The 15,406-nt window shown below is 43.3% G+C and overlaps 1 protein-coding gene across 2 annotated transcripts in view; it reads left to right on the forward strand.

Annotated features, from left to right (window-relative positions):
• The window catches only part of MGLL (monoglyceride lipase), a 97,587-nt gene that overhangs the window by 54,266 nt on the left and 27,915 nt on the right, over window positions 1-15,406 (forward strand). For both annotated transcript variants that reach the window (XM_079316598.1, XM_079316599.1), the window contains exon 3: window positions 4,939-5,045. In XM_079316598.1, the coding sequence (XP_079172724.1) occupies window positions 4,939-5,045 (107 nt within the window). The remainder of the gene's footprint in view (window positions 1-4,938; window positions 5,046-15,406) is intronic.

Consider the following 15,406-nt stretch of genomic DNA (forward strand, 5'->3'; position numbering starts at 1 on the left):
TGACACAAGAATGAATACCTTTCCATTATAATATACTTTGGAAGCAAAATACACACAAAACATTTTTAACACACTAAAAGGTCTGTGAGCAATTATCTAGTTGCTTGTCCAAAAACATCACAAGTTTTTGGTAAATAAAAGTTAATTGTTCAGCTACAAAGGAACTGATAAATCAGCTCAAACAACACAACAAAACGTAGTACTTAAGCCAGTCATTTTTCTGGCAGCTTAGCTGGCTCAGAGCTTTCCTGTCAGTTAGTTTTTAAAAAATTACTTTAGGAATTTAGTGTCTGGAATTCAAAACTGTGCAAGTCAGATGTTCTTTGTTAAAGTTGATCTGGTTCTGGTAACAACATCCATAAGACCAAATGAAAAGCACAGTTGCCTAACCTAGAATAACATGGTTTATCTTAAGTTGTGAGGGTTTGATTCAGGAAATCACTTCTGGGTGTGATTAAATCAGTCCTTATTCAGGACAGCATATACAAATCTCTTTTTAACTTTCATCCTGTACTTTGAGAGTCCTGCTGACTTTTATGTGTTGAAGAAAGTTTCCTAAGGTTAAGGCAAGTACTTATATATTATTCTGAAGAGGGGTACTTTTGAATGGGGTGGAAAAGATTGCATTTTTCAGAAATGCAGTCATAGGAAGCATGTCTTCTGTTCTTTAGTTCAGTCCTAATGTTTTGGGCTATTTTCTGGCAATAAAAAAACATGCATGGACTCCCAGAGAACTGGCTCTGCCCTTGGAGGACACAAGATGTTAAAGTCACACCATCCTGCTTGCAAACTTCTTCGTCTAGTTCAGTTTCAACATGAATTTTGTTGAAAGCAAAGCAAGAACATGGGTTTTATGCCCAGCAGGACCCAAGCCCTGAGTGGTGTTTCAGGCCTGCAAAGTGCCTCAGCACAGAAGCTTTCTGGGTGTGCTTTCAGTGCATTTTTCTTCAAACAGCCTTGGTCTAAGAGGGCTCTTGCTCATGTGTGTAAGTCCAGCACTGCAGTTCATTTTCCCTAGAACTGTTCTCCTCCAGCTGACTGTGGAATTGCATCTCTGAACAATTGTCTTGGCCCTTGATAAGACAAAAAAGAAAAGTCAAAAAATACAGCAATAAACAAAGTGAGAACCTTTAAACTTGGTACTGCCTTTCTACCTAGAACTGCAACCCAAAGCATGACCCTGCCCTGCAAAGCTGCTGCCCACACACATGAAATATTAGTGGATGTGAAGCTACAGTGAGAAATAGGGAAGGGTTGGACACAGCTAAAGCTTGGATCAGCTGGTGGATCAGGCAGGACAGAAAAACAACACACTGACTGTGTTCAGCCTGACCTCCACAGCTCCCACCTGCCCTAAATAAAGGACAGGGTGTTTGCAAGTGCTTTGTGTGAGCCGTGGGTGTGGCACTGCTGTTTTACAAAGCTGAGCAGGCTGTGGCTGCAGTACAGGAGGGACTGACACCAGTCAGGGGTCACCAGCACAGTGGGGATGTGAGAGCAGGGACAGGCCATGGGTGCCTGTCATGGAAAAGAGAGTTAAACACAGCCAGGAGTTGGTTTGGACAGTGAAGAGAAATATTATTCTGCCTTCTTGTTGTAATAATCAGCTGCATCTGTTTGCCAAGCTGAGCGGTACCAAGCGGCAGAAACCTGCAGTGGGGAGGGGCAGGAGGAGGAGGTGATAAAGGTTATGGGAAGGGCAGGAATCTGCAAAACCCATCTGTTGCTTTTGCAAGCAGCAGTCAATAAAGTGGTTTCCTTTAATAGCCCGTAATTGTTGTTGCAGGGTGAGGTGAGAGCAGGAGAGGGCTCTGACCCTGCCCAGCCCGCACTTGGCTTTGTGTGCAGTACAGAGCTGAGCAGGGAGCCCTGCCTGCCCCGAGCTCATCCTGGGCAGCTGCCACAGCCCTCTATTCCCACATCTTCAGCAAGCACTGCTCCACCAGCCAAAACCTGCCGGAGCATCCAAAGATGTGGTCAGAGGCACTCGAATTAGCAGGGATTCAGGCACAGGTCGCTTTCCAGAGAGCTTTGCAGGCTGTGCAGTGTTTTCTGATACGTGCAAACTTCCACGGATTTCAGCAGCACAACTGCAAAAGCTGGGGGTGAGGAAATTTCTCCCCATTACCAGTTTGATACATGGCCAAGACACAAACCTTTTATGAGCAAAATTCTCCTTGAGATTGCACAGAAAGGCACTGCATTCCTGCAAAATCTCAAACACTGGAGGATCCGTATTAATTTTAAATGACTCTGTTGAAAGCAATCTCTGATATTCTGTTATTCCAGCCATCGTGGTAAGGAAGGAGAAGACTCTGACTTAAGAGCAGGGATAGCTGCAAAAATGTTTACATACAGGAGAGAACTGCTGTCAGTCAATCTAATAGTTTATTGTATTTTCCTGGCAGCTTGCTGGTGAAGATATGTTAAATCATGTGTTTGTTACACTGTCTTCAGGTATTATTTGCCAAATCTATACTTACTTTGTAGTGGAAAATTGGAGATTAAGTGTAAGAGCCAAATCCTTGTTCAGATGATGTTCATACTAATTTCAGTTTTTGAAGGCTGTTTTCAGTATATGGCCCTTGTGCTTAGACCTGAAAGCTGGAGCTAAAGAGCTGTGTGGATGTGACCTAGATTTTAGGAAGTAAAGCTACTCTCACTTTTTATTGAACAACAGGACAGGCTGATTTTGTTTCAGTGTAACAAACTGGAAATTTTATGCTTTGTTTATAATTATTGATAGGATAAAACTTTCAAGAGTATCTAAGTCTTTCCAGCAGCTACTGTCATTAGGTACAAGCAGGATCAGGGGTTTTATTCAGTATTTTGCAGACAAATAATAACCCAGGTCTGTTCCCTGTGATGTGCAAAGGCACAGTTTCTATGACACCTGGCAATTGTGTTCTAGGCAGAAGGAAAGGTCACAGGAACACCTTGCCTGGCTGAAGTTTTGGATTTTTATATTTTCTTACTTGCTTTCACATAAAATGAGGGCTCTTACATCTAGAAGGATGCTGACAGGAAAAGTCATGGTACTGCATCAGTATGAATTAAAGAAAAACAAGAACTTTGCTGTCACAGGGATGAATAACCAAGAATTTCCTGGAAGAGATCTCTTTGCCAGCTTCCCATTAGGTTTGATTCCCTGAGTGCCATTTAGTGCATAAATTCAAATAATATTTCTCTGAGAAATGAAGGGCTATATTCAGTCAGCCAAGTTGCACCTTAACCTCTGTGCCTAGTCAGCAGAAACAAATATAGGTCTCCTAAAGAGCTTAAGTAAGACATTGAGCAAGGAAGCTGTCAAGCTTGAAGGTAGTAGGAGGTATGGGGCAGAGAGACTTAGCCTGGCTGAGCCTGTTGCATATCAAGGTGATGAGCCCACAGGAATAAACTTAACTCTCCACTGAATAAACAATGTCTCCATTTCTTCAGCATTTGTAGGTATAATAATAGATCCTGCATTCCTAAAATCAGTCTGTCTGCCAGGTGCATTGATAACTTGACAAATCAATTGATCAGGGATAATGACAAAGGAAGGAATGACTGCTACACATGGATTGTTTTGCAGCCTTCAGTGGCACTAAAGAGGATTTGTAAGGCACAGCAAGTTAAATATGGTACATGACCTAACATCACCCTTGCTAATTGGTGTTAGACAGATACCAGAGCATCTTTACTTTGTTGCTTTTGTGTTTGCAGTGGACTCTGTACAATCCTTGTGGTCTGGATGGATGCTCTCTTAAATTGTCCAGCTGAGCAAATGCTTTGAGGCAGGTGCTAATTAAAGAGCTAAGGCAGGAGTTTCTACATCATCCTACATGCTTTTTAAGTTTAAATATATTAAGACCTAAGCAGCTTATTGCTGTGACTACACTATATAAGAGGTATTCAAAACCTTAATCAAGATAAAGTTGAGAAATTCCCTAGCTGTTAAATGCTGTCACTGTTTGATGTTGCAATATTTCACTGTTCATGTACTGAAAATGTCAAACTTGTATCCTTCACATGATTTTGTGGTTGCTGATGTTGCAATGACAAATGGTCTTTTTAAACAAACAAGTTATGTTTATGCTGCTAAGGCTGGATTTTAAATAGTCACTAGTCAAATCCTGTACCACTTCTGTAATTCCTTGCTACTTCTGCTATAGTTCTAGCCCAAGTCTATAAAAATTGTATCTTGCAGAAACACTGGGGAGGTCCAAGATTAGTCACTTTCATTTGATGACATTCCAGTAAAAGTAGGGTATTATTCATAAAAATGGAATATTCAAAGATAAGTATTTGCAGAAATAAGTGTCTATTAGACTAATTTTTTATTATCTCTGCACAGTGGTTATCTAAGAGTCACTTTAATCATAGAAGTGATGCAGCTGTTTTGGAGCAGAAACTGGAATGGTAAAATTACCATAATTGGGCCAAAAGATTAAATTCCAAACTCCAAGCAAAATGCTGGAGATCCATTCTTTGGCTGAAATTCCATCTTTGAGTGTTCTGGAGCATCAGACAGCGTTTCAAGTTACACAGCTGGGCACAGTGCTGGTGTTTGAATCACAGAGAGATACCAGACCCAAAAGGAGCAATGGCATCACTTATGCTGGAAGAGCCGTGTAGAGCCCCAAGCCCCCGTGGAGTTATCCAGCTCAGGGACTGGTGCTGGTGCCCACCTGCATCTTGAACTTGCAGCAGACCATGGTGGCTCTGTCCCACGAGCAGTTAACCCACCCCACAGCACCCTGCTGGGGGCCAGGTGGATGGCAGGTCAGGGTGACAGTGGTTTCCCCTGGATTCCATCTGCAGGTTCTGCTCCTGCCTGGTGTTTGCTGATGCCTCCAATGCTGTTGCTGAACTGAATGCTCTGGTTTCCCTTGCAGCAGTGAAGCTTTTGTGGGTTGTTTGCCATGTTAGTGATTTATCCTTTGCTGTTCCTTTTAGGGCCCTTGTGTTCATTGCCCACGGTGCTGGGGAGCACTGCGGCCGCTACGATGACTTGGCCCAGAAGCTGACAGGACTCAACTTGTTTGTGTTTGCCCATGACCATGGTGAGTAGCCTAAAACTGAACTTGATTTACAAGCCTGTGCTGATGTAAATGCCTTTACAGCTACTCAGCAGTGACAGAGGAGCTAATAAAATATTTACAACTAGACATAAACGAGAAAGGGATTATCTGTTGCTTTGTCAAGATCTGCATTTAGAATCTGTAAAAGCTGTCCCTGTTAGCTTGGAGTTTTCCTTAGCCTTGCCCTCAACATTACTGCTCACTCTAAGGGATTATTTCCCTTTCACCTGTCTCTTGGGGCTGAGGCAGTATTGCCCACTGTGGAACAGTGCCATTTCTGGAGCCATTTCTGCTGGGTTCACTGTCAATGTCCTAAGTGATCCCAGACGGGAGGCTGAAATGTCAGCACAGATGTTATAGACTCACACAATGTGACAGCAGCACCCTTGGAGAGACAAGAAGGCATCACAGACACCTCTGAGCACATCTCCACTGTCCAGCAGAGAGACTGGAGCTGGCTGTGCACCCCTAGCTCTGGGGAAAAACCAGCCTGAGTGGGTGCAAGGCTGTGACAGCACAGCAAAGTCCCTTTGGCCCTCAGCCAGCAGGGTGGGCAGTGCAGGGCCAGGTACACTGAACTGCCCCTGCCTCTTCTTGCTTGAAGTTCTTTGCTCTGTGCTCCTTGCTGGGTGTCACCAGGTCTCCTGCAGTGCATGGATCAGGACATCCCAGTGGCATATTTGAATTTTCCTGGTTCTCTGTTAGCCTCCTGTCACACATCACACTTGTAACTTCATAAGTTCCCTGTGCTTGGAGATCTCTGCTTTGATTTTATCATTGCAGACTACTGCTCCCTGTGACACGCACTCTGTCAGTATCAGGAGCAGCAAAATGAATCAGTGGGATTGACGATGCAGCAGACAAAGTGCAAGGCCAAGTTCTGAGCTGACAGGTTGAAATGGGATGAATCCTGATGTAAATCTGACATCCTTTGGGCAGATTGTCCACTGATGTAGGGAAGCATGCTGCAATTTCCTTGCTGAAGCCAAGACTCAAACCTGGCCCTAGGTCTCCTCAAAGACAGAAGTGTTTAGAGTTTGAAGATCCTGAATGTATGTGAGTCATTGCGCCATTTATCTGTGAGAGAAAAGGCAAAACCTTATTTAATCTGGGTACCAAGGCTTTCCCTTGCTCTTGTGACTCACTTTTGGTCACAGCACTGCACTTAATGTGCAGAAATTACCCCTATATTTTCTCAGAAAAAGATAATATCTAGTCCTCAATACAGCTTGCAAGGAAAATAAATAAAACCCATGTGGCTTTTTTTTTTTGTTTTGTTTTAACAATTGATCACATGCCATGTTTGAGGCTGGCTTTGCAAAGAGAGTCGACCTGTGCAGAAATATCCTTACTCACCACCTAAGTCTCTTTCTCCCTGTGTAGGAAGAGTGTTTCTAAGTGTAGATTCATTCATTTTGATGCACTTCCTTCTGAGCTGGGGGTAGGCTAGCAGGAGTCTGCAGTAATGCCAGTGGGAAGTGTCTCCATGCCCCTCTGTTGCTCTGTATGGAATAAAGTTCATGGGAAGGGGATGGAACAGGCCACATGCTGCTCACCCTGTGGCAGACCAGAGCCAGTCCATACAAAAAGATACTGAACTCCAGGACACACAAGCAACTTATTCAGTCTCCATGAGCCTGTGAGAGGTTGCAGTTGCTCTCTGTGCATGCTTAACACTGTGCCTTAGCTCCTCATTCCCATAAAGCTTGATAAAGGTTTTGAGAAGCAGAGTTAAAATAGCAATAATTGAAGCAACAAATCTCGAAGAAAGGATAAAACATTGTATTTATCACATGGATTTGATACAGAGAATGTCTCCTCTGTCGATGGAGAAGGGTCTTTCAGGTACAAGTTCCTACCAGGCAAGTTTTGTGCTGTGTGATTATTTGCTCTCTTTTTCCTTGAATATATTTTTCACTAGAGAAACATAAATATTTCTTGGTGGTTTGGGTGTTTTTTTTGTTTTTTTTTAATACATTAGTATTGCTGGATTAAACAGTGCAATTAGTACAAATCTGGTTTCTCAGGTCAGTGAACAACTTTGTTCTCCGTGTCAGACCTACAGTTTTGTTTGTAAATTCCATTTCCTTGATCAGAAAAGAGAAGAGGGTGAAAAGGAACCTGAAAGCAGAACAATGGAAACACAGTTGTGTTACACAAAGAGCTGATGTAACTGAGCCTTGATTCACTGTGAGTTAGAAAGACAATTAACATCTTTTATGCTCTGTATAATAATCTTTGCACTTTAAGAGGCAACCACCAAGGATAAACTTCAATGAAATACAAATTACAGCCTGAGTTAAATGCCAGTGAGAGCTGAAGGACGTAAACGCCTCCATTGCTAAAACTGCTCTGGTCAGACTGGGAGATTTAATGTTTTCCTCCACTATTTTGTCTATTCTGAATCACTTCAGCAGTGTGTTCCCCTTTGTGTCCTTTCCTTTGGATATCTTTGGGCAATATCAATTATTCAATTGTGCTAGCCCCACAATAGCTGTCTGTTCCCTACCTCATACTGTGGCTCTCAGTCCTGTGAGCTCAGTGTAGACTCCCTGACCTGGATATTTGTTCTGGTTCTGGTATTCTCATATCTCATTCTCTGGATAAAATTCCCAATACAGGTGCATTATCCATGAGATCATTAGTGCAGTTCCACAGCGTGGCAAGTGTGATTTCCCAAATGACTCGGGGAGTTACCAGGGCTGTAGTATGCGTGACTTGACTGATTTATGTTGTGTCTATCCTTCAGTCAAAAGAAGGAAAAATAATTTCCATTTTTATTGCTGACTCTGTAGGAGCTCGCACATGGGCTCTAAATCTTGCCAAAGGCTGCTCTGCATCAGTGTTTCCTCTTAGGCAAGGCTTCACCAAAAAGGTGCTTCACAGACTAACAAAAACTGTGCACTCCAAATTGTGTCTTAGTATTGCCCTGTGTAGGATATCTCTGGCTCACTCCTCTCAGTATATGCTCAAAATTTGAACATTTACTCTTTGGGATATTTCATTGTAATCACAAGACTGCTGGACCTCATAGATATGTATTAGAAATTTTCTGTGGTGGTGGTGGAAATCGAATTCCAGAAGACCTCTTAACCTCACCTTACATCTAATATTATTAAATGGCTTTGGTTTTCATCAGCCCTGTGAAAGAGGAAAATGGAATTTCTGTGTAATACAGCATTTTTTTCCTGTGGTCTATTATAAGGTGTTTTTAACAGGCAGCTAAGTATTTCCCATGATTTCTGGGTTTGCTTGGCATGCAGCTTCATGCTGGGATGACCTTGCTATTTCTGCAAGTTTAGGTATTTTGAAACAACATCTCACCTTTTCAACTTCATTTTGGTATTACAATTATTTTATTATGGCAAGATTCTGATGACAGAAGAAAGAGACAAACATAATAGGTTATTGGCAAACAATTTAGGAAAGTTCTTTTAGAAAGAATACCTGTGAGGGATTCATCAAAGTGGAGTGATATTGCAACTCTTCAGTCAGCTGCAGATTGCAGCTTCTTTAGTTTTAACACACTAATTTTAGGAATCTGTAAAGCTGAGAGCCAAGGAAAACAAAAAAAAAAGGCTAGAGAATGTGGCTTTGTTTTCTCAAACCAAGCATTTTGAGTTGGTAAAGCACATGATGTTCCAGCCATCCTTGTCTCTCTGCCTATAACATCTCATTTGCTGAGATCTAATGCACTATGGTTGCATTACATGGCCAGAGCCCAGAAAAACCACAATTTCACCTTCAAAATGTCAACAGTCAGAAACACATTTCCAAGATACAGGGACCACAAAAATGTGTTAATTTTTTCTTACACTTTTTAATCATAGTTTAAATTAACTCTTTTTCTCACTTGGACTTGCTCATGCTACTTATGGGTGTTGTGTCTGTCTTACATGAAGATGAGGAGGATGAAATACTCAGCCCTAACCTGGTGGCAGTTCCTAGCCACCAGAGTCACTTCCATCCTGAATTCTCCAGGAGGAATAAACCCCCTACCTGTCCTGGTACATGAAGACCTTCGACTGCTTCACCCTTTTTGAAGCTGTTGAATTTCTCACTCTTGAGTTATGTTTAATGTCAGATCAAAGCAGAGGGAAAGGTTGCAGCTCTAACAGCTTATTCACATTCCTTAGATGTTTCTAACTGAAGTTCAGCTTGCTTTGGCAGCCCTGCTGCTGCTGCTGCTGCTTTGTGTGTGGTGAACATTTCTGATGGGTTAGCAAGTCCCTCTCAGACACCCACTGGTGCTTCTTCTCTCTGTTAATTTTCTCACTGTTTTCTCTGTTTAATGAAGGATTTATTTCCAAAATGTAGAAAATAGCTGAAGAAGATATTTTTAAATGCATCAAATATTAGCTGCTTTTGTTTTGGTTTTGTTTTTTTTTTTTTCCCCAAGTGATTGCTATGTTGTTCTTACAACTGTTAAAAGACCATTTTGTTGATGAGAACAGAAGGCTTTTATTTATTCATAGCACTGGGAAGGATTGGTCTACACAGAAAGATTAAAAAGGACTGAACATGGTCAAACTGGGAGGGGAAAATTACCAAGAAGGATGTCAGAATTCGTAAGAACAAGAGTTAGGGTAGCACTGCAAGTGTGAAGTAACAGCTCACGTACATTAGCATGCAGGAATGTTCTGGACAGCAGCATTCCCTGACACTGTGATTGGGCAGAGCAGCCTCCAGGAATGGAGTCAGGAAAGCCTTGGCAAGTGTTATTTGGAGCTGGTTTGCCCATGGAGCAGCTGCAGTGCCCCTTGGTGCTGGGTGTGGGTCCATTGACCCACTGCAGTCTGCTCTCTGCTTCCTTGGGTGAGCCCATTGCACTGGAGCAGGGAAGGTTTGGAGTGTTTTTCTGCAGAGCTCTGGGAAAGAATGGCTCTCTCTGTTTGCTTTCCTTTGACAGAAGGCTTACAATGGGCATTTTCACTTTTTTCCAGCTGAGAGCTATAGGTTCCTCTTAGCAGGGGACCCCAGGGGAGATGGCTCTTTGCCCTGGCTGGCAGGGCACTGCCAGTGCTGGTTTATCCCTGTTTTGTACTCAGTACAATCCCAAACCTTTCCCTGCCTTTCCTTCTCCAGATGTGAAGGTAGCAGTGAGGGTCATCTGCCTTCCAGGCAGTGGTGAGGAATGCTACCCCTGTGTGTGGCACACAGGAGCTGAAACCACAGCATGTAATTGCAGGGTGAGAGTTCAGCTACTGCAGTACACCATGGAATTCCTTGGGCAGTGAGAACACAGTGAGAACCTGGAGAAAACTCCTCCTGTAAAACAAATAGCTAGTGAGTAAACTACTTGATCTGCCTTATTTCTCTAATTCTGTTTTGGCTGTGGGGATTCTCATGGAAAGAGATGAGCTGGGAGACAGCCCTGCAGCCACCAAGGAGCTCCAGGCAGAGTGAACCAGTTGTTTCTGACCTCTAGCTCTTCTGGAATCAGTGATCTTGCAGTTTTAGCCTCTTTGAAATTATGGGCAAAATTATTGCTACAGATAAGATACAACTTTTCCCATGCACTGAACAAGCTCTTGGACACAATCTTTCAACTAGACAGTCGATTTCCCGTTGCTTCCTCCCAGGCTGCTGCATGAGCCTGGGTTCTTTTGGTGGTTTTGAGATGGTTCCTCCCAGAGGGACCACAGCTCATGCAGGAAAAAGTCCTCTGGATACACCTCCTATAACATAATAATGCTGAAATGTGCCCATAATTGCATTATAACAGTGTAGCCCAAGGGGAATATCCCATGGCACAACAGGCAGTTGTAAGCACTTTGAGATGGCCTTTATTAAATGGAGGTTTCCATATTATTCTTGTTATTTTTGAAGAGGTCATTACAGACTTCTTCAGCCTGGCCTTGCCCTGGTGAAGTGATCTCTGCAGTGACTCTGCTGCTTCATTCACACTGGGATCACACAGTCCCAAATCTCTGCCTGCCCCACGTGGCATCTTTCAGGGCAGTCAGGGCTGATTCCATGTGAGAGGAGCAGCTCTGGTGAGTCATGGAGGCACATACCTGCAGTGCCTCTTGCTCCAGAGGCCACAAGCTGGCACTTGGAAAGGCAAATGCAGCTTTTTTGGTTTGTCGTGTGAAGGCAGATGAAACAACACTGTCAGGACAGGAAGCAGCTAGACCACAGCAAACTAAAAATAAAGAATCTGTAAGGCTCCATACAGCTGATGTGTCTGATGGAGCACACAATCCAGCAGTGTAGTATTTTACTTTAAATTTTTGGGTTAGGGAAGGTGGAGGGGATACTCAGAGGTGTTTCCTCTCTACTCCACTCAGGGGGATGAGACTTTATTTGTTTCATGGACTTTCCTGCTGATGTAAAAGTGGGGAAAGCATAGTCTTGCACCTGTCTTTTAGGCAAGGGAGTTTGGAAATTGTGAGGACTGGATACACCTTTAGCACAGATGCACAGAACAAAGGGCACCTGAAATCAGACATGTGCTGTCATCAGCTGTGAACAATGAAAACTTGTCAACCACACCCAGGCTGCTCAATGCAATCTATTTGTTTATGTGACCCTGACCAATTATTATTTTTTAAGACATATTTAATTGTGGTACAGTCAGTGAGGTAAGACAGACAGGTAATCTCCATGCTATAGGGGGAAAGACAATGCAGATGTTTCTTCATCACTGCCCCTACATGTGAATATCACTAGATTATAATGTTGGGCTGCAGCAAAGTTTGCAAAAGAATGGTTGTGGTTTCCTCAGTTTACTCTGGTCCTCCCAAGTGCTCAACCATTTCCTCACTGCTTTGTATCCACCCTAGAACAAAAGGTTATTGAATAAACAACATGTCATCCAGTTGAACAGGATCTTTGGCTCAGGCCCTGGCTGGGCTGGGCTCACTTGTCATCCAGCAGAGCTGGGGTGTGAGCTCTGAGGGAAGCAGAGCTGACACACTTTACTCCAGTTGAGCCCTATCCACCTTCTGGCATGAGCCATTCTCTTTCCTCACTCCATCAGGTGCTGAGAAGGTGCTGGAGGCCCAGCTCCCCTGGCTTTTTGCAATCCTGCTATGATGGATTCCCTTTTGGGGAACACTGGGATCTGGCTTTTTACTCTGAACAAAATAAGCCAGGCAACCCACCCCAGTTCTAATTATTCACTGCTTACTAATGAGCAGGGGGAGAAAAGTCAGTGGGCCATTCCAAGAGACAGGACATGTTCTCAGCAGCTGCTTCTTGAACAAAGCCTGGCTGTTGGCCTTCACACAGGGGGTGTGAGGCTGGAACAGCAGTTCAGGGAGCACTGACACAGCAGCAGGAGAACAGAGAGCTCCCTTTGCCCTGCTGAGCTGGGGCTGCCAGCTCTGCCCACTGCCCCGTGCCCCCAGCCTGCCACTGCTGACAGACAGACAGCATGGCAGAGGAAAGAGAGGTCACAAGAGAGGGAAACTTAAAAGGCCTTTTCTTCCCATGAGGGTGGAGTCTTTCTGTTCTCCCTTCCACAGTTCTGCCTCTCAGATGAGTGATATACTCCATGATAAACAGGAGTGGGCCTTTGAATTTGTGTGTGGTGCTGATAATGTTGGGCCCAAGTGATCGACATTTCAAATAAGTGGTCCCAGTTATCAGGAATAAAACATCCTGGTTTTGGACAAAGGGATCACTTTGGTGCATTTGAGAAACTAAAGGGGAAGTAGCCCTGACTGAACTCAGCTCATTTCATCTTATAATCTGTTGTTTCACTCTTGTTGTTTCAAGATTCTGTGCAGTTGTCACCTGTACTCAATCTTTAGATGTATAAATTAATCCCCAAATTAAGGGTCAAATTCTGCTTTCATAGCTGCTCATAGAAATGCAGGATAACTCTGCCACTGTGTCAGAAAGCAGGTTCAAGCTGCAGCTTGTAATTGCATTTCACATTAGTGCAGAAGGGTTGGCAACCTCATGTAATGTTTTCAACAGCTTGCTTGCTCTCCCATAACCAGCCCTGCAGGCTGTAGGCGTATGTCTGCATGCAAGATGCTGGAGGGTGGAAGGACAAGGACCAGATGGTTATTAGAGCTAAGACTGGGAGAACAGATCCTTTCATGTTGCCAGCTATGTCTGTTATCTGGGGCTACTGGACTGACATCAAACTTGGTTCAAACTTTGTTCCTCTACTGACTTCTGTGACAGGACATTAGTTCATATCATCAGGGACTTTGACCTCAAGAAGCATCAGAGGAATCTGTCTTCTTTAAGGGAAAGAGTAACAAACCAATGTTGCATATAATATCTGTGGACTTTTTTCATTACTGGTGTGGATGTGGGGTGGGGAGCACTTTCAGCCAGGTTTCAGGTTTCCAGGTGGAAATTGAGCATGTGCTGGAAGGCTGCTATTCACTGGGACCTTGACATGTGGAAGAAAGGGACTGGCAGGGACCTCATGAAGTTTCAACAAAGGCACTTGGGGAGTTCTGCATCTGTGGTGGAGTAACCCCATTCAGCACTAAAGGCTGGGCACTGAATGAATGGAAAGCAGCTTTGCAGAAAAGGACCTGGGGATCCTCACAGACAAGCTGAACACAGGTCAGCAGGGTGACCTTGTGGTGGAGAAGGCCACCCCATACTGAGCTGTATTGAAAGATTATAGCCAGCAACCAGAGAGAAGTGATTATTCTCTTCCATTCAGCGTTTTTGAGACCACATCTGAAACACTGGTTCCAATTTGCTCCCCAGAAAAATGAAAACATTAACATACTGGCCCAAGGCCAGAGGAGGGCTGTCAAAACAATTAGGGTACTGGAGAACAAGATGTGCAAGGAGAGGCTGATAAAAGTGGGATTATTTAGCTTTAGGAGAGAAGGAAGCTTTAAGAAACCTTATTTAGACTTAGAAGAGGGGATCTTGTTGCTGTCTACAAGTCTCCAGTGGGAACATGTGGTGACAGCAGAGCCAGACTCTTGGAGGTGCCCAGTGATGGAATGAGAGAGCAGTGACACAAGTTGCAGCACAAGAAATTCCAGTTATGTACAAGGAAAAAATGTTTTCCCCATTATTATATGAGGGCAGGGAGGTGGGGGCATCTCCAGCTTTGGAAATATTTAAAATCCAGCTCAAGGCCCTGAAAAACCTGGCTGAATGGGAAAAATTTTGAGTAGGTGCTTGAACTAGATAATCACTGGTATGCTAGCATCAAATATTTTTTATGAACTAAAGATAATTAGTATTTGGGATGTTGCTTTCAAAAATAAAACATGGGGGGTTTTGAAATGGGTGGAAAAATTACCTCCTTAAAAGCAGATTTAAATAGTACCTGCAGTTAAAAAGAGCTTCATCTTCAAGGAGATGCTTTTAGACATTTTTGCACTATGAGAAAAAGGAAGTGTGTTTATTTCCACCTTTACAGGCACATTTTTTCCATAGCAACAGCATTTCATTAATGTGCCTCGCTTTCCTATTGTTTGTCAGATGTCTAATTTAGATGAAGTTGTTTCAGGAGCTAATTACTGATGATTCCTCACCTACAAATGTGTCTTCATACAAGTGTGGACTTTGTCATCCTATTGAGTTACACAAATGACTATTCCAAGTTACTGAACAGCCTTTGAAAAGTGAGGGGAAAAAACATATTTTTTATATAATTTTTTATATAATTCCATTTGGATTAAAACATTATTTGGGTTCCTTCAGTACCTTTTTAGATAGGTAACAGGAGTCAAAGGAGCACAGTCCAGCTCAAATTAGTGCCTATTTCAGCACTAACCTGAAGAAGAACCTTATTAAGGCAAAGGCAAAGGACAGGCAGATTTACAAAGAGAAGTAAAACATATACCCAGTTAATAAATGGCCTGAACCTGCCATTTCATCTTCATTTTTCATGCTCTTTTTGCCCTGCCTACATTGGAAACTGAGAATAAAATCATTCTTGCTGAACTGAACAGTCACAGTACCAGGGGAAATGATTCACTAAAGCGGCAAAACTTCCCAAAACTTCTGGTAAGAGAATGTTTTTTTTTCTTATAACCTCCTTCTGAAGTCATGGGAAGGCTCTCTTCAGCTGCATGCATTTGTGTGTTTTGATCCAAACTGTGGCACTCAGCCTATTTTCCACCAAAACTTGTGCTGACAGACTCCCTGAGCCAGGCAAACCTACCCCACTGTGTGTGCTGGACAGTGGGAAATGCCAGGAGCTGGTGCAGGGTCTGAGCCATCAGCCTCCCACAGCTTCCTGCTCCTTCATGGCCCAAGCTCTTGAATTCCAGAGCTCCACTTGACCATATAAAGATGCAGAAGCAGCCCATATACTGCTTTTCATAATTTGTAGTTCTAGTGCTCGTTGTTTGTTTATTTGCTCATTCATAAAGTGTGGCATGTTGTCCCAGAGCTGGAGTGTCTGA

The sequence above is a fragment of the Erithacus rubecula genome (assembly GCF_903797595.1).
Source record: "Erithacus rubecula genome assembly, chromosome: 13".
Taxonomy (NCBI): Eukaryota; Metazoa; Chordata; class Aves; order Passeriformes; family Muscicapidae; genus Erithacus; species Erithacus rubecula.